Here is a 23992-nt window from a genome sequence, read left to right as displayed (position 1 = left end):
AAAATAAAACCCAGATCGGTTGGTATAGAGAGCATTATTTTCTCAACGTACTTGCTTCCATCTCCAGACTTTAAAACGCCGAATAGAAGCGATGAAAACTGCATACGAGTGCTGCTTTCTTATTGGAAATCACGATTTATTTCACAATTTAGGGAATTTTTCTCCAATTTCGAACACTAGAGGATAAATCAAGCGAAAAAACCATCTATTTTGTTGAGAGATTTGGCAAAATCTAAAACTTAACCGTTTCTCGGTCCTAATTTGCTCACTGGAGAGATAAATGTTGTTAATTTTCACAGCAATAGATTCAATTAACCAATTTAACAACTCAAAATGTTCTTCATTGTTGGAATGTTAAGTTATACCTTAAAATATCCCATCTTCTTTTGTAGTCAGAGGAATTTTGAATGAAATTTAGCTTTGAGTTTAAAGTTTTAACACTCGACGTGTCATGATAGTTTTCTAACAAACAGTTTTAATGGAAACGGTGCGGTGCAGTGAGAGAATTTTGCTGCTTGTTTAAACTGGAGAATTCCATTTACGGTGTTCAATTGTGGAATGTGTCGTTGAAGCATGCGTCCGTTTGCTTTGAAGAGATTTCACGCAACGCCTGGTGCAAGCGCAAACAAACGCAAATCCGGTCTAGTAAAATTTGATCCGTTACCCGGTTGGCAGCTTCCATATTCGGGCGCGCGGAAAGAAAGGCGCTCTCGGCCAAGCGTATTAATCTGTTCGGGCTGAAAATTCATTTAGGCTGAGAGAGAGAGAGAGCCGCAATAATTCGTCGACGTACGCACATTTTGCCGCTGCCGAGGATTATCGCGCGAGATGAATGGAAAAGCAGCAGCTTTAATTAGGGTGCGAGAGACCGTTTTTGCGCCGCATGCTCACTCGTCGGCCGAAAAGCGCGCGCTCTTGTGCCAAGTATGGACGTTTTTCAGCTTCAAATTGACTTCCATGCTGCTGGATGTATGGCAATTTTGTGGTGAATAAATTCGCTTCTGAGAGAAATCCCTCTCGACAGCAACGTGCAAAACATTGTTTTACAGGTTCCAAATGCGAGAGGGAAAATTTGGATTTATTTGCTGTACTTAACGATTGGCAATAATTCAAACCTTAAGCCTGCAACTTTATGTCCAAATAATAATTATTTTTAAATATTTCATTCAATTAGCGCTGGAATATCATTTCTGAGTGTCGAGTTAAGTTACACGAAGTGAAGCAAATCGACGAAAACTTAAAAAAATCCGTTAGTTCAGCGGTTTTTGGTTTGAATACCTTGCCCCAAGAACGCTGGCAACCAATCAGAGAAGGGAGTGGTTCTCTGACAGCCAATCTGAGAACCGCTCCCTTCACTGATTGGTCGCCGGCGTTCTTGTGCCAAGGATCAGAGCAAAAACCGCTAGAGGAACGGTTTTTACGTCTGCACCGATTTACAGCATGTCTTGTCGAATTATCGACCGAGTAATTGGTCTACAATTTCTAATCCAATTCTCAGGAATCAATTTGGTACTGTCAAAAATTAGATTCCAACGCTTTTTTTGTGTGGTTTTCCTGCTTATTGTACTTTGTGGTTGCTCAGTTTTTTAAAATATTTTCATGAAGCTCAGCAAACTGAGGCATCAAAACAATTTTTAAACCTTCATTATCGGCAGCTAATCGAGCTGGTGGACTGTTTTCGTCAGACTTTTGTTTGACAATTTGCAGACGACATTGCATTGAATGAAATTAGTGTCGTAAAAAGCGACTATTTTTGCGATTGGCCTCTGGTAACGATCGCAATGAATCTTTCGTCGTGCTCGGGATGAGAGTGGCAATGATCAAAGTAATTACGGTCCGTCTGCAAATGGACAATTCGGGGTGGGCCAACAAACGATTTATGCCGCTCGCGCCATGCTCGATTTATCACAAGCCTTTCGGGCAGCAGTCATCTTGAGATGTGGCGAGCGCACCGCCAAGATTTATATCTGATGCAGGAACACGATTTTTTACCCTCTCTCCAGGGCCATAAAAGAGCCTCTTGCTCCTCCACCCCACTCTCTATCTATTATTTTTCACGGCGCGGCAAAGATTTGTGGCGGCTGCCGCGCAAGAAAGGAACAAGTACCTCTCTCGCTCGCTCGCTGCTGCTGCTGCTGCTTGTCCTGCCTGCTGTTTACAGCGCGCGTTGGCTAATTTTTTATGCCCGAATAAATCAACAAGTTATCTTGCCTCTCAAGATGCTGGCCGACTCGGCGGCTTTTTATGCTCTCGCCCGCCGCCGAGTACGTACATCAGCCAGCGCAGTGTGGTTGCCGGTAAATTGCGCCTGGAACTACCGCGAACCGAGTCATTACAAAGTGCACTTCATAAGGAGAGTCTGCACGCTCTGAGGCCAGACTAAATGGCTATTTTGCCCCCGAGAAAGTTTCTTCCTCGGCAGAATTTGTCTTGTAATTTGCTCTGTAAATGCTGCTGCTCGGATGTGTATAGTGCCTCATTCAATGGATTTATTTGCCCGAGAGGAGCAGGAAAAATGGAAGATAGCTAGGCAAACCGCCAAAAGACGCGCACTATATAAACTTTACTTTGTTATAAACGGGGACACTTTAATCATTCATTGCCGCCATTCCAGCGCCGCTCAACTGCGTCCAACGGATTGGAAAATGAACGCGAATTTCTAAAAGAGAACCCATTATATTAGCTTAATGAACATTATTCATGGCAAATCATTTATTTTAACTCGACCAGAGAAAAATTCAACAAACCACGCGAAGAAAAATACAAGGATTGAAATTTAAAAGCAAAACTCGAGCTAAACAGTATTGAGAGCACACTCAGTATAAATGTCGTTTATTAGTTGGTTCCGCTGATATTTGAATGAGGCATTGGCTGCGCTCTCGAGTCAATTTAGCCTGACCGAGTGCAGAGAGTCATCAGTTGGTGAGCTCACCTCTAATGCAAATAAATCGCGTGCAATAACGGCAGCCGCGGATTATTGGCCTGTTATCGACCTCGCAGGCTGGAAATTGATTGCCGGCGGCAATTAGTCGGAATTTATGGCATTTTTGAGGCCGAGCGACCGTGTGTTTATAAATCAACACGAACTAGTAATTATTCACAGCGGCAGATGCACGACCGACTTTTTTAATTAATAATATCCTCCCGCGACGACTTGTGAGTGTATCTGCATGGCTGTTTGAATAATCAAGTCTGCTCGCTCGCTCGCTCGTTCGCTCGCGCTCTGCAGAATGTGTTTTTATTCCCGAGCGTAAATTTGCATTTGAGTGGATGGAGGGGGCGGCAGGGGGTCGGCTGCCTGGCTGGCTGGCTTGCCAGGCCAACAAGACGAAGGGAAGAGCAGGAGAATTTCTCTTAAAGGCTGTCTTGAGAATATCCGCTCGGAATACTAATCCCGAGCACACTCTGCCGTCAGTTCTCGCGCGCATTAATTTGCAAGAGACGGCAAAAAAGGCTTGCTGCTCTTGCGATGTGTGGTGCGCGGAAGAGTGCGTGGTCGAGGCTCGTTTTATTCGTCAAACTGCCTGCACAACCCCGCTGCGAGTCGCCGTAAAAGCTTGTTAGTGAAAATCGAACCGTGCGTGCGGCGTGAGGCGAAAATCTAATTTTTCTCGGCTTATTTGCCGCCTGAATCGTGTTTTACTTGGCGCCACGATTTGACTTCTTGTACCAGACCTTCATTATATCAGAGACTCTCTTCTCAGTCGTGACCGAAATTTAAAATATTTTTTCCATCGGTTTATCTCTTTCACGATGGGGACTTATTTATTGATAGTGACCGACTCGCGGACACTCATTGGAGGAAGCCCAGCCCAGAGAAGAACCAGTTATTGGCCCAGCATTGGGGTCTTTTTATTAAAACGCCAGACGTTCGTCCCGTGAAATTCATTAACACATGCTGGAAGGGTGCGAACTAGCTGGTATCAAGTCTGAAAGGTTTCGCAACCCTCCCAAATCCGAATGGAATCGTCATTGCCATGCAAGAAAGTCAAACGTAGGCGCCAAACGACCCCCAATCACCACTCGGATTCTCACATTGCAAGTGCACGCAAAGCATGCGATCCTAAAGCAGATTAAGGCCTCGGAAAAATAGCAAAGTCCTCCTAAAGGTTATTTTATCCGTGAGTGGAAAGAACGGTGGCCTCGTTGTCAGCTGAAGCGTGAATAATCTAGAGTTAACCAAACCCCGAGTGCTCACCTCGTGGAGAATGCATTATTTTTGCACTAATTATTTCCAATGGTAGCAAGCGAGGAAGGGTGCTTGTGCACCTTTTTATGCAAAGTTCGCATGTTCTAAAATAAAACAAATCGTGCTGGTTGGTGGAAAAGCAGCTAATTTGGCAAAAGTCTTTCCAGGCAGGCTCGATTTCAGGCGCGGCCGGGGGAACCAGAGATGAGGAAATTGCAAAAACTGGACGCGAGCCAGAACCAATAATGGACTCGCCATTAGCGCCTCTCTGTGCAGGCTTCCCCTCGCCTCGGCTGGCCTCTCACGCTCGCAATCCGCCCAAAGCCAGATTAAAAACAAACAAAAAGTCTGGTGCGTGCGACAAGCAGACGACCAGACGACCGGAATCGTGACGACTGCGCGACAACTGCAAATTTTGGCTCTTGTGCGTTCACCGCCCGATGCCAATTCCGAGGAAAATGCGTTGTTGAGAGCTCTTTCACCTGCGTTGTACTTCAAACTTTACCAATTAGTTGCCATTTCGAGACTAGTGATCCGGGAGGAAACGCTTGATTTGTCGCTATACCCACGCGCAAATCATGAATTTTGAAAGCTGGTAATTGACAGCCTCATCAGATTTGACCACTCGAGTGGCCGCGTGGGCAGTCGGTGAAGCCAATTTTTGCCTCCACTCGAAAGTTCACGGTGTAACGGGGAAAACGTCATGTTTGAATTCACTCCGTGTGATGATTGCCAATCGTCCGAGTGTATTGCGCGTGGCCTGATCAGATTTCGCAGAGATTAAAATTTCTGCTTGGCTGTTGGTTCGGCATGCCGAGCATCCGGCCAATCAGCCTTCTCAGTTTGTGTGTTAGGAAAGTTTGGCCCGAGGGCAGGCGGCGCACGAGTGAGAGAGATTTCCGTACACAAAGGTTGCGGCGGGAATGAGTGACGTTGCTTATTAAAAGCTGCTGCTCCTCGCGCTTCATGTCCTCGCAGCTATTTTCAGCCAACTTGCCGGATCGTGCGCTCGAAAATTCGGATAATTATTACCTTGCTTGTAGCAACTAGAAACGCGTTTGTTTTGCTGGCGGAAAGTTTGCCGCGCAAAACTCTCGGTGGTGTTAAGCAACGCGATATTGCGTAATTTGCAAAAAAAACTTCCATCTGAGTGGAATTTCCTATTAAGTTTACCTTGCAGTTTGTTTCAAACAGCTTTCTCCCGCGAGACTTAGTTTTAGTCTGATGGATGGAGATAGAGAGTCGCTTAAGTGCACGTATCACTAGTTTTTTTATAATAAAAGTTTGTGAATATTCGACCCTCGTGAAGCAACAAATTTCCAAATAAACTCTGATTCAATTTGCTCGAAAATAAAAGTGCGGTGGTCCTTTGTACGACTCGCAGCCGCACACACGTTGCATATGAAATAAAAATGAGGACAGAAAGACAGTGCAAATTTTATGGATCCGGCGGAGAGAGAGAGAGAGAAAGAGAGGAATGTGTTGCCACTTTGTTACAATCTCCTGGCACGATGTCTTATTCGATATACAGCCCAAGTGGAATGGGAAAAGTTTGGCACAGTAATTTTGTTTACAAGCAAAACTCGATCGTTCCTTTTTACGTGTGCCGACGCGCGTCTGCATATAAGTAGACACACACACACACACACAAAGAAACTTGCTCACTCACTTAGGGCTGTGAAAATATGGGCAAAAGCTTTGTCGAAATTTTCTCGCTGTACATAGAATTCATCTCGTTGCTCGCATTGCTCGCTGTGTTTGCAAAAGCTTCTCCTCGGTGGTGCGAGGTTTTGGGGTTTCAGTTTGCGAGCAGACGGAAACTTGGCCCGCACAGCATTTCTCAATTGAGGACTCCTTTGAAACAACTTAAAACGCTGCTTGCTTAATGGAAACATTTGCTACAAGACGAATATGCATTTCAACAGAATTAATTACACACTGTTGTTTACCGACACTGGAGAAGACGCAGCAAATTTGCTCCGCGCTCGCTATTTTCTTACGTTGCGAGCGAGCGTCATCTTCTAGTAATTGGATTGTGGATTTAATGTTGTGTAGCTTGAATTCTCTGGCGTCAAAGTATGCGTGACTCGCGTGACTCACAATCAGCAGCCACACAATAACTACAATCAATCTCTCAATATAGTGGAAGAATCGTTCAATTTAATTGATCTGCTCGCCTCTGAATTTAATAGAATGCTGGTCTCTTTCACGCCCATTCCGTTGAAAAGCCGGCTATGCAGCATCGGGTGCCGCCTTTTGTTTTGTCCTCTATTCTCTCTCTCTCTCTCTCTCCCTCTCTCATATTGTCGCCGACTGCCACCCCGCAGGCAAGTGAGTTAGTGTCGTCAAAAGGGCTGCTTCTATGAGCACCAAAGACACGATCTCCGCCTCTCATCGCGCTCCTCTCGCTGCAAACGAAAACAAACGCACAGACGCGAAATCAGCTCGGCAGACGGAGGTGCGATAAAAAGCTGCTTCGTCAAATTCAATTTATAGAGTGTGCTTTCATCTCCTTTCCAGCACCCTTTTTGTGGCTATATAATCGCTTGAAGGAAAATAAGGAGCACACGCACCTAAGGCTAAAAAAGAACAGACAATGCAATTCGAATACCTTGTTGTAAAACTTCAGAAGCGTGCAGATTCAAATAAATATGAAACTCGATGATAATCGTCTCGAATTTCAAATTAATTTGTCATTTGGAAAAATAATTTAGAGCTATTTTTCCCTCAACGGCAAAAATAGATATATATTAATTATGCATTTCATTCATCTGACAAGTCGCATTTATATTAATGATTTTTAAGCCTCTCACGCTAGCATTTGATTTGTTTACGTCTGCGCATGCGCGTACAAGGCTGAATTTGCCCCTCCAGCCAGGAGAAGAGGAGAATGTGCGTTGATTGCCTTTGTCGCTGCGAGTGGAGGGGGGACGAGAGCGTGTTTGTACGCCCCCTCCAGTGCCTGCTTCGCTCGCAAACAGCACCACGACCCCTGAGGAATCTCCAATCTTCCCTGGCTGCAAAATTCACGGTCTCCAATCGCCGCCATGTCTAAGCGAATTTTTCACGTGCGCTTTTGGCTAGAAATTATTTTGTTTAATTTTTATTAATTTTCGTTTCGTCACAGCTTATTTCTCGATTACATTAAAAAGTGCAGGAAATTCAAGACTCAAGAGCCGGTACATTACACATTCATTGGCAGGTTTCCTGATAGCAGCTTGTCTCTGGCCGGGCACGTGCAGACCAGGTCATAAATAAATACGCGTTGGCGTTCTTGCAAAGCAATAAAAATGAGATTTTTCCCTTGAATTGATGACCGTGGCGCTTTGATTCGCTCGCAGCTGCAGATCAAAAGAGGTGGTTCCCGGGATCTGGCGGCCCAGTTTCACTTAATATGAAAAGAGTCGCGACAGTTAATGAAAAGTCTCCCCAGGTAGCAAGTGAATATTTTTAAAATGAAAATATTCGAAGGGAAAAAAACTTGTGACCCTAATTTCATCTTTTTTTTAAAAAGCAGCGAGGAAAATGGCAGCTGAAATTCATATATATTCCTTACTCTTTATCTTGATTGCGTTATTTTTCTTTACGGAAAATGTAAAAGTTTATCTGAATGAGATATGAATATTCGATTTCTTCAAATCGATGAACGATGCTTCCGGCCCATTGTGTGCGCGAGGTGGCGAAACGGGTAAGATGTGTTTTGTGCTTTCGAGTGTGCCATCCAAATGGCTGGGGTGGGTCGGTGCCCCCCAACCCCTCTCAGCCACCCCCGGGCCTCGCATCCGCCTCGCAAATTCCGCAGACGAGTGCGTTCTGATCTCTCACATTGTCGGTGGCTTTTGATTTTTGACGTCTGCGTTCGCGATCAATAATGTCGCGCTCTGACGAATTCCAAGAAACAGACTCGTTCCGCTGCAAGAGGTCGTCACTCCGATATCGACGGAAATTGGAAATCGGGCTTTAGTTGGATGCACTAAATTGATGTTTTATATCTGCTGGAATTGAAGGAATGCTAGGCCTGTATTAAAATATTGAGGTGTTTTGTAGGAAATTAAATCTCTCGACTGGACCAACAAAACAAACAGTCCAGGAACTGTAGGAATTAGGCCGAGTGAGATTATATGTATGATTGTTGTTATACAGCGAGCGTAATAACTGTTGTCCGAGGAGTAATCAAAAGTACGGTTAAATTTGCATACAAAATCGACTGAGTGCGGTGATGAGCAAAGTTTGACAAGCCAAAACGTGCGCGTTTCGTTGGCGCGACTAATTATCTCGTCCGATCGTGAGCAATTGTGGAGATAGTGCTCGCAGCAACAGATCTCTGGAGAGAATTGTTAAATAACGGACATACACACACACCCGCTACAGTTTCGCACAATGCAGCAAACTAGAAATTACAATGGAGCGTGTGCCATACTCGGCTTGTATGTTTAATTGGCAAAGCTCTGCTGGCTGGCTGGCGAGCGCATGAATACCAAATCAGCAGCGAGTGCCCAATAAAATTCGGGCAAACTTTGTCCCGGTCGAATACAAAGTGCCTCTATTGTCTGCAATTTACGATGGTAATTAGATGCATATTTTCAGTTCTCCATGTTCAGCCAAGCCGGGAGGCAATTTAGAGTTTGCTAAGAAAAATGAAATCGTATGATACATTTCATTTCCAACCATTAAAGCTTATATCCGCATTTTAATGACGAAAATATTGTGTTTATGAAATGATAAATTATTTTTATGAAACAAAACTCTGTCATCGTTAAAGCCACCTCTTTGAAAAGAAAAAAATGGCGGACTGGCATCGACCGTAGCAAAAATGTTTGCTGGGCGTCGCAATTATTTTCATTTGCCGGTCATTAATTTCGCGAACTCTTGAGTGCGTCCGCTGCTAGCGCAGCCGCACCTTTTGCGCTCGCGGTCGACGAGGATAACGAGGCCGGCTGCCGCACACGCGGTTATTTTGAGCAATTTGTCAAGCGGTGCGAAAACTTTTTCACGTGCAAGAGAGCAAATGCGGTGGGTGCGACAATCTAAAAAGTTTTTCGTGCTTGCCGCACAAAAGTTTAATGATAATTGCGGCTCTGCTCTCTTTGCCGGTCGAAACTTGAGGCGAAAACTGCGTCTTAATCCGTCTGAGCCATTGCGTGTATACCTAGGAAAACGCCAATTTAATCGTGGATGTAAAGTTTTGTTTTGGAGGAAACGATCTGTTGACCGCAGGATGTGTGCTATTATTGCTGCTAGCACGCGAAGAATGATTTTGGCAGTCGCTTTATTGTGCGGTTTGCTGTGCTCCTGACAGCTGGCTGGCGGTCAGCTTGCTCGGTAATTAGATCCCGGCGGCTGCCACTGACACTTGCTCGGCCAATCGAAACTCTTACCTGCGCGCCGACCAGTTGATATTGGCTTTTACTGTAACGCAACCAAACTTGACAAACTACGTCACAAGTCAAGTCGGCAACGTTTTCAATTATTAGTTGACCTCCACATTTAGGTTTTCCTGGATTGACACATTCCATTGCCAGTCATCAGTGCCAAAATAGATTCCTTAAGGTCAAGCGGCCGGTTGACGATTTGACACGATGAGGGGATGATCAAAATCGTAGCTTTGGTTTCTTTTGGCCTGAACAATGGCGGCGACCAGATCGAGACGGCAGCAAACAACAATGAATGAAAGGAAAATGTGCTTATCGCTGTACGGCAACCCGCGCATCCGATGCCTCCAACCGGTTGCATACCTTTGATTTCGGCAAAGACGCGCCAAAAATATGTGGAGACCGTTACTTTGAGGGTTTTTCGTCTGAAAGTAACAATGATCAGCCTTCGCTTCACTCGCTTAATTGTGCTGGCTGTCGCTGTGGCGCTGCAGTCTCGATCTGGTTGTGAGCCAACCTGACAATCGCTCCCTTCTCTTACAAAGTGGTCAAGTGGCTTTGAGTCTAAAAACCTTCATCTCAACGTTTTTTAATATTTCCACCGGTTTTTGGCGCGTTTTGCCGAAATAAAAGGTATGCAACCCGGTGGTAGCATCGGATGCGCGGGTTGCCTAACAGTGATAAGCACAAAATTTGTTTTTGGAGAGCGGCGATGAATCATCGATTTGATGTTAGTGTGCAAGTCGGTTGCAATTTTATTGCTGGTGTCACATGTCGGTCGGGGAAACACGCAAGCGACGTTATTCTCTCTATTTTCATCGATGACTGAAGGGCTGTTGTTTTTATTATTATTTACATTCAAGCGCGGGATTAATTAAAGCGGACAGGTGGAGCACATTGAAAAATAGGATCACGTCCGCGCTGGCAAAAGTTAATCATCGATAAACCTATCAATTTGAGCGGCGCGTTGCCCACGGCGTTTGCTTTTACGGCCGGCTTCACGTTTGTTCAATTTTTTGGTCGTCAGCGTTGTAACGCGTCCTATAATGTTAAAAATCCGCTAGCAATCAAACCTTTCAATGGATTGTTTTGAAAGTTGTCGGCCGGAAATGGTCATGTGTGGTATGCAGAGCAGAAAAACAGCGCTGGAACGAATTTGCATGTTCGGCGAGAAAGAGCAGCCGTATACACAAACAGGTTCAGAGTTGGTTGTGCAGAGGTAAAGGTGCTTACAACACACACACACACGTCTGCTCCTCTTATGCAAGCCATCCTGCTCTCGCCAATATATGGTAATTAAGCCCGACCAAAGGGTTTCCATGGCGACTAATGCAAAAGCACGGGTCCGGCAGCGCAATGAGATTCCGCGCCCGTTCGCTTGCGAGAGCATTGCACCGCTCTCGGCTTGTCCAAGCATCATACCTCCTGCCCACACTTGCGTGGTTGACAGGTTTTTTTTCAAGTCCCTTGTGGAAACACTTTCACCACATTACAAGTTGTAATGAAATCTCCTACCAAAAGGAGGAATAATCAACGTTAGCGCAACGTCTTTTAGACTTAGAAATCTGAAAATTATTTTATTAGGAGTGTGCTAATAATTTTTAATTATAACATCGATAAAAAATCGATTTCTACTAGTTTCCGTTGGAAAATTATTGATTTTAGAAAAATTTGCATTTTTTTGTGTCGATAAACAGGTGATAAAACAGTGACTGCTGAAAGGGGGCGGAACTCACTGAAATTGGTGCCTGGTTTGCCTTAAAACTATATAAGGATGGCGTGCCACTCGTCACAAAGATCGATAAAAACGTAAAATGTGAGGTTTTACCAAGAATTTGGAAATAGGGGCGTGGCTCCTCGGAAAATGAAAAAGCAGGGCGTGGACAGTATTGCAAAGCGCAAGAAAATAATAAAATTTAACAATTTCATAGGTCTGCAGCCCAAGTCCAGATTTAATTATTGATTTACTGGTTTTGCTTAATTAATCTCTGTTTAAAATGCGTCTCCAACAATAAATATTCATTTTAAAATAACGACGCCACTTTGCTGAAATATAAGCCACCCAAAACGTCATATATATAACATTTAATAGTCACGAAGAAGCAAAGGAAAACAAAGGCGTGAGGCGACATTGTGCGCGCCGCATGCAGCCGAGCCGATTTAATGAGTTGATAAGAAATCGCACCATGTTTCATTCATGGGGGCGAGGAGAGGAAAGAAACAGAAGCGGCGGCGTTTTGCATGCTCAGCTGGCGTAGCAAAAACGTTTAGCAGCCAACAGATTTCCGTCGCGCGCGCACACTGCGACAGACTAAATAAATTGCCGACGTGCGCTCTGACACTTTTAATATAAATTAATTTCATCTATCATTGTCAGCCGCTCCGGGCAGATTATTATTACTCCATACTTGGGCGTTTGCACCAGAGAGACGCGCCGTACGTGTGCTGATTCGCTACTGCTTTAATAAATTGCACCTCGGTGGTTCTGTCTAATTTGGCTGTTTATTTCCTCCCAGAGATTTATTTGCCGCACCTTTTTTTGTTTAGGGAATTCCACTCGACCCCAAAGTTCCATTTCCCTTCCTGGAAAGTCACTACTAAAGTTCGGTTTTTACTGTTACAAAATGTAAGAATCTGAAAAATAATAAATGTTTAGCCATTTGATAAAAGATGATAATTTTCCATAGGAATTTCGAGTTTGCAAAATCCACGACTAGCAAATTCCAAATAGCCACAATTTCTTGAAAATTGGTTAGATTATCGAGTGTAGAAATTTATCGGCTGGTGGTGATGTTTTTTCTTTTTTTCTAAGATCATCAAACCAAAGTTTTATACTTGCTGTTTAGTTTTTTTTGTCAATTTTTTAAAATGGCTTTCCGGGAAATTTGGTAAAGAAAAAAACTTTGTCGAGACCATGTTTAAGTAATTCACTTATTTTAGTCTAGAGCACAAATTAAAATTACAAACTCACATTCTTCTTGTTTTTATTTAAATTTAATTAGTTATTCGATGAAAATGGGCCAGAAACAATTTGTTCCGCGAGGAAAAACGGCACAGTTTCCAGGAATGCCTGCTGGCGGGCTGGATTTTGTTAGCAGAATAAGTGCTATACTATAGATGATTGCTTTCCTCTACCAGGCAGCGAAAGTTTGATTCGGCGTGTTGGTTTCCACGCACCTAATTTTATTACGGGTGCGCCAATGCAATTAGGGAGAATGGCTTTATCGCTAAATGGGAGGCATGTCAAAAAGTTTGCCCGCGTAACTTCCACATTATGACTTTTGTGATTGTTTTACAACAGGCAGAAAAGGCCGCCCGCAGCTCACTCGTTTTAATCTCGGCCCGAATAATCCGGCAGGGCGTTTTTCTGTTACACCGTTGCGCGTGTCGCCTTATCGGAGCAGGAATGGCTCCGTCTTTAATCTCATCCCTCATTGCGCTCGCCGAATTAGTTTGACACCGATCTGGATCCGCATAAATCAAGCGCAAATGGAAATTTGATCGCACCTCCGAGATCCTTCTCGTCCCTCCGGCTTTTGCTAAATTTGCTCAGCGTGCACCACCGCCGGCACTTCATATTGATCTTCGCGGCAATCGGCTGACGATAAAATTCACGCAAAGTTGGTTTCGCATTTGGTTCGCAGCATAATTCAATCCAACTATATGTGTGTTTTTTTCTTCTTATAATTTTCCATTTGCTGAGCTGATAAGCTCAAACGAACGATCTCTTTTGATCGTCACCAAATTTTATGTGCACAAGTTGTGAAATTCAGACCAAATCCCATTTGCACATCCAGTCAGCTAGAAATACAAAAGGCTTCAAATGTGAAATAGGAAATAGGAAATAGTTCTCTCTTCCCGCGATATGCATCAGTCCTGAGGGTTGTTTTTTCTGTGGCTGCTATGATTTTTGGGTCATCATCGACACGTACCGTCCATTTTCCAGAATTTTTCCAATCGATTTATTTCGATTTTTTTCTGCAAAACCACTGATTAAATTTTTAATATTATGATTTTAGCTGAAAATAAAATGAAGAGGTTTAATTTTACGGTTTCCCGCGTTTTGCGACACATGCAACGCATCTTTTTTAATCTTTCCTGGGAACCATCACGCCCCCTGTTTGAAATTTCTGCGAGCTGCGCCCTCTTAAATTGCTCGCTTTTCCGATTTTTTCAGAGAATACAATATCTAAAATTTCCTTGGAAAAGTAAAATAAAATTTGTATCGATAGTTTATTTATTGTTCTCCTCAAAATCCATTAATAAAGAGATTATTTTATAATGATTGATTTTAAAATGACTACTCCCATTGGATATGTAAGGTCAATCAGGTCAAATTATAAAAATATTCTTTTGTGCCAGGACACCGAGTGAAATAATCGACTATTTGGAAATAAAACTCGTTTATTTTCACATTTATTCCTATTAATCCTCAACGTTTGGTGCAGTCACGTCAGTTGAAATAAGAAATGTCATGCATGGAAAGCAGGATTTGATTTTCGGAAGATAGATAGATGTCATTGCATTCGAACGTGAGCGTGTACACAGGGAAAGGAAATCAATGCACACACGTGCTGTGGCACCTGGCAAAAGGCAAGCAAAGGCCGCTCTCGGCTTTCGCTTGATGTCATTCCGCCGCTGCTCTTGCTCTGGCAGACGGTTATTGAAAAATGGTCGTGGTTGATTCGCATTCAAACGCTCTCGCTATCACGGCAGCGCCATCGGAAACGTCCCTGCCTGCGTTTTTGTCCGCCCGGCCGCGCCATTCATTTCAACCGACTTTTATCAGTGCTGCGAAAGCTCCGTCAGCTGCTGCCTGCCGCTTTGCAAAAAGCAGCAGCAGCAGCAGCGGTGCCTGGCTAATCAAACGCGCCTTTCTTTCGCGTGTTTTCAACTGACGCACGAATGCCGCCAGGACCCCCTGACACGTGGGCCACACAAGGTCAAATAACGGTCAATCCAAGTTTAAAATAGGCATGATAACACAGACGCACAAAAAATACTCTTTTTGAGCCCTTTGACTTAGCTCCTTTGACCATCCAGGTAGATATAGGATATTAAATTTACTCTCGAATTTCCCTTTTGACAGTGCCAATCGATTTTTATGAAGGTTGAAGTGAGTTTGGCAGCTGAATCACGCGGTTTACTCAAGCTGGAAATCGGCAGAAACGTACAAACCGTTACTTTAGAGGTGTTTGGTCTGAATCTAGACATAAATTGCCTGGAGTCAACCAATCAGGGAACCGATCAATTCTTTGATTGGACGTAGTCTTGGCCAAAGATCGAGACAGCAGCGCTTCAGTGACAGCAGCCGGAAAGCGACAAGTCGAGCTGCTGGCTGACCTGCCATAAGCTACTTGCATTGGCTGTCGCTGTGGCGCTGCTGTCTCGATTTCAGGCAGAATCCGCTTTTTAAATTCCCAGCTCCACAGGGGAACGAAATATTCTTCCAATTACACCCTTTGAAACTCCCTTGGCCGAGTGAGATATTTTGTTAATTTTGGGAGGCCAGCCATGGCTTGAGTGGGCCCTGGTGGGCCCAAAACACACAATGCACGTCGATAGGCGCTAGACCGGCCGAATGAAGGTACGTGATATGATTGTCCAGCGCTGGCAACACACACACTCTTGAATGAGCCGGGCGCCGACGGCGATAAATTACCCCTGTGCCGGCCATGTTTTATGGAACTCACGAACTGCATGGTTATCGATATATTATGGACTATGTGTGCTGCTTTTTTCTCGGCGCAATTTCGCTGCCGCCGCCGCCGCACTCGAACTGCAAAATAAAACTTGCGTCGGCCAAATGACGTTGATTGTGCGCCCGGCGCGGCCAGACTGCTTTTTTCATTAAAACGCCAATCAAAGCGGCCTTTGTTTCCTGTTCGCAAAACGCCAAATCATTGCGTCTATGGCGCGTGTGCGTTAAATTATGGATGAGATTCCAAATCAAATATTGGTTGTATTTGCCTCAGCCGCCGCTGCTACTCTGGCGTTCAATTAAAATGAGAGTGCTTTTTATTATTATTTACATGTGTATGTACTAGGACAAGCATGGGCGGTCGGTTTTGGATTAATTTTGATTGAACCAATTCCGGCTGGGATGATGTCGGTGTTGATTTTGCGTCTGTTTCGCTTCACCATTTTGCCCGGAAACTTTTGATCGAAATTCTTTGAAGAGCTTCGTGTTTCACTCGGAGGACTTGGCAAAGGAGACTTGAGATTGAAATTCGAATAAAGACAGCAATCGAGAAGATTGATAGCGGTAATTACGGGGAGGGAGCATTCATTCTTGTTGTGACAAACAATTTTGAAAACAATAAATAGACTGCAAAAATTAGCATGTTGCGGTAGTGGTGAGTGCGGCAAGCGGCGATGTGGCCATTTGCGTACCATTCACGTTTCACGGGAGAACTTGGCGGCAACAATAAAGTCGACACAATTGAATTCACTGCATCAGCTCTTCATGGCGTGTCATTACTGCGGCCCCGACGTGTATTCGCAGTCCGTTCTTTAATGCGAGGTCTCAATAGAGCCATTACCTAAACTCCCTGACTTGTTTCGCGGAGCAGCCCAGAGGCAGGGGTCATTTTTACCCTGCCGCCTGCTCCCGCGCCCGCCGCTCGTTCGTTCGTTCTTTCGCTTTCTGGTTCGCCTGAAAAGGCCGAATCAATACTCGGCAGCTAACGCCGCGATGAACTCTCCAGTTTCTTATTCACTGATTTCGCTGAATACGAATCATGAAGAGAGTATTTCGCATCCGATGAATTTACAGCTCTCTGCGATATTGCATGTAGTATTTGTATATCTCTGACATACGAGTTATTCGATTTGCCCTGGTAGAGCGGATGGTTTGCATTTCTTCGTTTTGATTATTCCTTGTTCGCATCAAACTTAATCCTTTCTGAAACCGGAAAAATGCACAAGCAGGCAAGGTTTCAATTTCTAGTAATGGATAACTAGCGATATTCTACAAGGGAAAAATTAAAAAAAATCACGCTTTTTCCTCTAGCTAGAATTGTCTAATTAGGTGACATTGTGGATAATTATGTTCGGAAACATTTTCTCCTAATTAAGACGCTGCTATGTGGACGGCAGAGAGCAGGAAGACGAAGGGGATGCCGCCAATTAATTCTTTTCAACGGTCCGCAGGGAGTAGCCGGCGGCCGCTATTGATCCTGCCATTCTGAAAAGCCAAGAATTATCCAATCTAGCAAACGGTGCAATTTAGAAAAGACGAGAGAGCTAAAATAAGACTGGTGCACCCGGGGCGCGGCGGCGAGATAAGCCTAAAAAGGCCCGGCGCGCAGATAGGAGCAAGATGTAGCTGCGAGGCAGAGAGCAGAAATGAGAAACTCTTTCCGCCCACATGCGAAGCAGGCCTCTTTTGATCCGTTTTAAAGGCTTGCGTGTGCATGTACGTACTTGAGCCCGACAAGCAAGCCAATCAGCGCCGAGCGAGCGGGCGTTTGATTTTCACCCCCTGCGGCAGTGACGAGGTGCGAAAATCGCCACCCGCCGATCAGCACAAATCGCATTCATAAAAAGCAGAGTCGATGGCGCGAAATAATGAAAAGATGGAGCAGCCAGCGCGGCGGAGATGCTGCTGGCGCAGCCGATATTGCACACTCAGCCCGGCAGAGCGGCAGCCCTGCCGCCGCCGCCGCCGCCGCCACCGCGAATATGCCGTTTGCGTAAAATTAAACGGCTTCACTGTTGATGCTGATGATGATGACAACGATGCGGCTCTGCAAAATTGATATGCAAAACACAAACTCAAATCGCACGAATTACCGTTAATTTTGGCTAAAAATTGTCGTTGCTGACTGAGGTCACATGCCGTTGTTTTCACCGAAAATAGAATGAATGCCGCGTAAAATGCTGATTCTTATTTTGTCGACATTTTTCAACTTAGTGGTCTCTCGGGACTAAAAGGGACAAGTGCTTGCACGCATTAAACAAAACTCACGGCCAAATCCGTGATTCAAGCGCAACTCTAGAGATTTCTCTGGCAGAGGCAGAGAATCTGTGCGCTGGGAGCAAAAGGGAAAAGAATTTTGCGCGAGCCGTGCGTGTGCTTGCTAATGCAGAGCCGGGAAAAACAAACAGTACCATTCGCAGTTGACTTTGCATTTTATATGCGAGCTTTCGCTCCTCTTCTCTCTTTCTTCTCTGCTTTCCTTTCGCTTTTAGGGTGGAGGAAAAATCCAAACGCGCGGGGGCGAAGAAAATAAGGGCGCAATAAAATTTTAGCGGCAATCAATATGATCGGCCCACTTCCTCGGACTCTTATGTACTCACAAACGACTCAATATCGAATCATATCGATGCAACACATTGCGCCTCCATAAGCAAATCTGCAAATTAAAATTCACTCTCAACTTCGTTTTTCAGCCTTGTTGACTGGCAATTTTTCGGGAGCCATTATTTTGAATTGGCTCACCACCATAATGTCTGTATGGCCATTATTTTTGGAATGAAGACAATAAAAAAAGTTCCATTCGTTTCCTTCTTGTTTTCCTGGCAGGCGAAAGTTATTGTGCTTGGTAAGCACTTCCTGCTCGGAAGGGGTTGGGGCCGGCAAAGTGGGTTTTGCCTTTTATTGGTGTGATACGGAATGTGTCAGCCGCAGCACCTTCTGATAAGCGTGCCAATCGTTTCTCTCAGCCACTCACTAGCACGCACCGAGCGAAATTCAACGCCACTTGATTGAGAATCGCACATACTGCGAATTAGGGGCTGCGCGTAAAAAGAGGGAGGGATGTGGTTTGACATCTGGCAGCTAGATTGCCGAGCAGAGACCTCGAGGCATCATCAATTCAGCCGCAATAAGCCTTTGAGCTGTCATAGACTTGGAGAAATAATAACGCTGGCTGGCAGTGTGCGAATGACACATCCAGCGCTATTGTTCATTTCAATCCCCTGACAGCCGACACCGCCTGGAGAAAAAGCTGCAGCAAAGGCGCCGCGCCGCTTTCCCCGGCTCCCTCGCACTCACTCTCTCGCCGCGCCAACTAGTCGCCGTAAATTTGAACCAAAATTTTTATTCGCCTACTTAGGCTCGAGTTGTCTGACAGTAATTGAAATACTTTGCCGGCACTTTCACGCGTCATTTGCCTTCCAACTTGCGTCGATGATTTTCATAAAATAGCAAGTTTCCCGCCCGAGATTCACGCAACTTTTCTCATAAGGGACGCAACTTTTTGATGCACCTGCTGCTTTTACATATTGCCTATTTGGCACTCACTTTCTCGGAAAGAGCGTCGGCGCTGTCGTTAACGCGCATCCGCTAATCGTCTTCAATTCACTGTATCTGGACGAAACGAGAATATTATCATGCATTGCGTAGCTAATGCGTGGGGACAGTGCAGGAAAGGTTGCGAGTAAATATTTTATTTTCTTCGAGGGTGAAAAATTGGTGCTTTAATGCTGGCACCGAGGATAATGTGGGAATGCTTTTAGCGGCGCAAGCTGCCATATTCTTTACTTTATCACGTGCACTCACGCCCAGGGGCAGGGCGATCCCTCAAGCGTGCCTTGGATGGTGTTCCTGGCACGCTCGAATGCGCATAATGCCCTGTAATTTTTACAATTCGCCCGGCGTCTCAATAAAAGGTAAAATACAGCCAACTAAAGTTGCCGCTTGATTTAGTGCCGACAATAAAAGCAACGCAGGACCCATATACACATCATGCAGGCTTTCCGCCGCGTTTGCTCCCTTTTATTATTTGTTTGTTTGTTTGTTTATCAAAGGCACACACTTTGATGCCTGGCGCAGAGACAGAGGAGGGAGAGAAATTTCTGTTTCCGACCATTTGCCGCTTCCATATTTATCAAACTGCAGACGCCCGGCTGAATTGCATGAATGAGACACACGCTCCTTGTGTTTGAGCCGCGCCGTCGCTCTTCTGCCAACAAGTTCTCGAGAGATGCGATCTGCGCGAATTCTGTGCCCTGCACACCTCTCGCGAAGCAAAGCGGGCCATCCTCGCTCTCTCTCACACACACACAAAGCCACCAAAGAGATGGTAATCTTGCTTTTAGTTAAATACTTTTGTTACGACGGCGGCGGCGGCGGAGCACATAATGTTAAAAATGTTCTATTCAAAGAACTTCATCATCGCAGCGAATATAAAACTTCCTTTGTTCGCTCTCTCTCTCTCCTCTTGCTTCAGTGAATTTCAAGTCTGGAATGCGGCATTAAAAAGTATGAAAGGAGGCTGCTCTTTATAAAGCGAGCAGGTTCCATCCTACTTCTACTCCAAGCCGCAGGAAGTGGAATTTCTCTTCTTACGCTACAATTCGGGTGGATCGGAAAATTATTTTACATCTGTGAATTTTTTCATTCGTGCTATACCCATGTACACATTAACATGCCTCTTTTCATGAAGCTAACGAGAGAATTTATATTCTGATTTCAGGTTCTATTGGAAGATTGGAAATCCACGCATGACTGCGCGAGCTGCCACACCGCCGGAGGGGCAATTTATGCTGTAGACCCTTCTGAACCGAATTTGATCGTCCGACCGGCAGGCTGCGCGTGGAACAATGGAAACACGGCTGCTGCTTTTGACAGTGCTAATTTAAAAGTGAAATCAAAGGGACAGAGATTGCGACCCGCACTCCACTTGGGCTATAGGAATGCACAGGCAGGAATGTAGTCATGAAGAAGTTTAGTGGCATCGGACGTAAAATGCTTCACCACCACTGGCTGACCTTTTTGCTGATGCAGTGGTGCTTCCACATCAGCGTGGCCTGTCCGACGGCTTGCGTGTGCAAGTGGAAAGGAGGCAAACAAACTGTCGAGTGCGTGAACAAAGGACTGATTGCCATTCCCGAAGGAATGGACCCGGGCACGCAGGTGCTAGACTTCGCCGGAAACAATCTGCAGATCTTGCCACGCGAACGCTTCGAACGCCTCAATCTGGTCAATCTGCAGCGCATTTATCTGTCGCGCTGCAAACTCTTTCAGGTCGACGACACTTCTTTTAAGGGGCTGACCAACTTGGTCGAGCTCGACCTCAGTGAAAATCTGCTCACGCGAATTCCGACCGAGACGTTTAACGATTTCAGACTCCTCATGAGGCTCTCAGTCAACGAAAATCCGATCAAAACTTTGCGCACGAGATCGTTTCAGCCACTGTCGTTCCTCACCACCCTGGAACTGAGCAAATGCGAGATCGAAATAATCGAGAATGACGCGTTTTATGGGCTGGAACGGCTCGAGTGGTTAAAACTCGATAACAATAAGCTGTCAACTATTCGCGGTTCGTATCTCTTTCCGTCGTCGCTGCGTGGTGTGGCTCTCGATAACAATCCGTGGCACTGCGACTGCAAGCTATCCGAGCTGCACACTTGGCTATTGAATTACAAAAACATTCCCCAGTCCATCGAGCCCAAATGCAATTCTCCCCCTCGTCTCCAGGAAGCCGTAATCAAATCTTTGGACGTCGACGATTTCGCTTGCTTACCCGACGTGTCGCCGACAACAATGTACCTTGAAATAGGAGAAGGCAAAAATGTTTCCCTGCTTTGCCAAGTGTCGGCTGTCCCCGAGGCTCGTGTTTCTTGGTGGTTCCAAGGACGAGTCCTGCAAAACGACACCATTGTTGCGCCCGGCGTCCACTTGTATTACTACATCGAAGACGGCAGCATCGACAAGAAAAGCGAGCTTTTCATTTTTAACACGAATACCGACGACAACGGAACTTTCATTTGCGTAGCAGAAAATCCTGCCGGAAAGACTCAGTCTAACTTTACGATCAGGATCATTGTGCGAGAAGAGGTATCCGTCGCTGTGGTGCTGCCCTACGAGTATCTAGTCGCCGTCGTGTCTGCCATTGCAGTGCTTGCCATCCTCGTGCTCATCATATTCATACTGATCGTCATCCGCTGCCGCAGGCAACGCAGCCGCAAACGCAAGCGGGACCGGAGCAAAGTGGTTGCACTACAGTCACCAGAGCAGGGTGCGGAGAAGTCAAATGAAATCGAAGCAAATATCGCCATCACTCGGATGCACAAGCTGATCAACACGGGCGTAGTTCCATCCAAGTCAAACGGTGTTGTAGTGACGGAACGTCACGTCCAGATGAGACATCACGAGGTTCTCATCCGTTCGGGCGCCGGGGAAGTGTGCAGTCAGGGGCGTATGGATCCCTATCAGCTAAGTCCCAATCGAGCCTATCAAGAGCAGAATCCCGACTTGATCAATGACGCAGAGATCATGGGCAAGGACAAACGGGTGACGTCGAGCGGCCGCAGGCGCGAGGAAGGCGACGGCGAGGAGGTTGACCGAGAAAACTGCGGCAGCAGCTATAAGGAGGCCATGGAGAACATCATCGAGGAGTTCATCGAGGCGGGCGAGCCCAAGAAGATGGGCAAGCCCGGCGTCACGTGGCGAGACGACGCTGGTTTTCCTCTCAAGGTGATGACTCCGATGCGGGAGCACGCGCCTCCGAGCAACTTCTCCACCCTACCGAGACGAATGCTGGTCAAGCCAGAACTGACGTACCAGCTCTCAGCAGACGTGCATCTTTCGCCGGGCCGCTTTCTCGACCAGGACGGCTATCCCGTTGACTTCGGACTGCCTAAGATCGCACCGCAGCCTTCGATGGCGTTACCGATGGTGGCGCCGCCACCGCCGGCCGCGTACTACCGCACCCTGCCGTACAACCGTGGCCACAAAAAGAACAACTACCCTCGGGAGGCCGAGTACCTGCCGGCGCCGGCCTACGAGGCGTACGCGGACACCCCGACGGACGTGCGGTACTCCGTCGATGGTTACCCTACCTCCGCCCCACCCGTTTTCGCGCCAAACGAAACCTTCCCCGACCCAATTGGTAGCAACTTTATTCCCTCCCCACCTGACGCGTACAAAAGCGATGTTACGGACAGTGCAGACGGCGCCAAGGGGCAGCCGGCGGCGCCGGCCGTCGCCCCAGTAAGCCCTCCCAGCGCCAGTGCGAACAAAGCGTGGTCGGGCTACTCGCAGTCGAGTTCGACAAAGACTTCCGAGAGCCAGCAAAATTTAATCGAGAGCGCGATTAACGCGATGGTGACCGCCCAGCCAGAGTCGCGCGCCGCTCAGCACGAGAGCCCTGACGAGGGCTTCGGTGAGGACGGCACCGAGATCTGACACAAAAGAGCGGGGGGTGCGGCACCGCCCCCCAAGAAGTAAGATTGGGACTGCTTATTGAAAATAAGGGATAAATTTAATGCTCATAGATCGAACTTGTCACACCTTGGTAGAAGAAAAAAAACACAAGAAAATGATTTCAACCATATTTCATTTTTGTGATATCAATGTAAATGTTGACCTTTTAAGATGTGGAATTTCCCGCGAAAGCAAACATTATTTGTACATTCATACCAAAAATAAGACAAACACACGCGATTTTATACGGAAAAGGAAGAAATTGTAACGCGAGAAGCGGATATTATAAACAACTCTCTATGATCTAAGTGGTTATTTTTACTGTACAGCATATCTCTATTTTTAACAAAAGCGACGGGTTGACTTGCGTGGGCAGATATTTTTGAATATCAGACAAGTGTATAGCGTTAAAGAGTATGAGAATCAATTTAAAAACGTGTTATACATGACTAAAGATAAGGAAGTTAAAGCGAAACGACCTAAATAAGAAAATAAATCAAATGATTCTTCTCTCATGTGTAAAAACTGATTGTGAATCCCCTGAAATGTATAACTTGAAAGTAAAAAAAAACTTTGAAAGCGATAAACATAATATACAAAGACGGTGTTTATTACCCAACAGATGTCAACTTCAATTGCTGGAATCTCCTACTGTATAGAAGCAAACCATGTAATTATATCCGATATATTATCAATTCTGTAGGAGCGTCCTTTTAAGCGTAAGCGTTGAAAAATTCGTTCACTGTGTTGCAATTTGTGTTTTTCAAATTCTGGAGGCCGTGCTAATACGGGTGATGCTCGGCATAAACGGCAATTAACAAAGGGTCAAAAGCTCATTATGTTGAAACAAACTGGTTTGAAAACTTTTGACTGTACGCGCGACTATGAAATTTCAGCATAGTGTTGGTATATTTGGTAAAAAAAAAAATCAAATAAAAGGAATTCCAACAAATACCTGCAGGTTTTTTATTTCGGCATTCAACGTCAGAGTATTACGCAACTTTTTGGTTTCCAGCATTCGAATATTCACAGGCATTTTACGGAATTCGCGTATGAGCAGTGCGTATGTGTACACACTCACTGTTTTTGCTCCATGCTGGCGTCGCGTTTTGGTTTCGGTCGGCCACACTAGCAGCTATTGCGATTGCAAAACATCACTTTTAACACACAAGAGCAAACGTGATAAACAAAAGCAAATCGTTCGATTGCTGTGGCTGAGTTGGCTGTGTTGCACGCCCAATGAACCGCATAACAGCAGCAGCAAACTTGCTTTATAAC

At 45.5% G+C, this 23992-nt stretch overlaps 1 protein-coding gene across 2 annotated transcripts in view; it reads left to right on the top strand.

Annotated features, from left to right (window-relative positions):
- Window positions 1-23668, top strand: part of kek2 (kekkon 2) — a 90965-nt gene extending 67297 nt beyond the window's left edge. For both annotated transcript variants that reach the window (XM_065496674.1, XM_065496675.1), the window contains one exon: window positions 19983-23668. In XM_065496674.1, coding sequence (XP_065352746.1) covers window positions 20225-22696 — 2472 coding nt within the window. In that variant the 5' untranslated portion in view covers window positions 19983-20224 and the 3' untranslated portion in view covers window positions 22697-23668. The remainder of the gene's footprint in view (window positions 1-19982) is intronic.
- Window positions 23669-23992: the final 324 nt, after the last annotated feature.

The sequence above is a fragment of the Cloeon dipterum genome, chromosome 1 (assembly GCF_949628265.1).
Source record: "Cloeon dipterum chromosome 1, ieCloDipt1.1, whole genome shotgun sequence".
Taxonomy (NCBI): Eukaryota; Metazoa; Arthropoda; class Insecta; order Ephemeroptera; family Baetidae; genus Cloeon; species Cloeon dipterum.
Note: the sequence above shows the minus strand (reverse complement) of the source record. Positions and strands in the feature narration are given on the sequence as shown.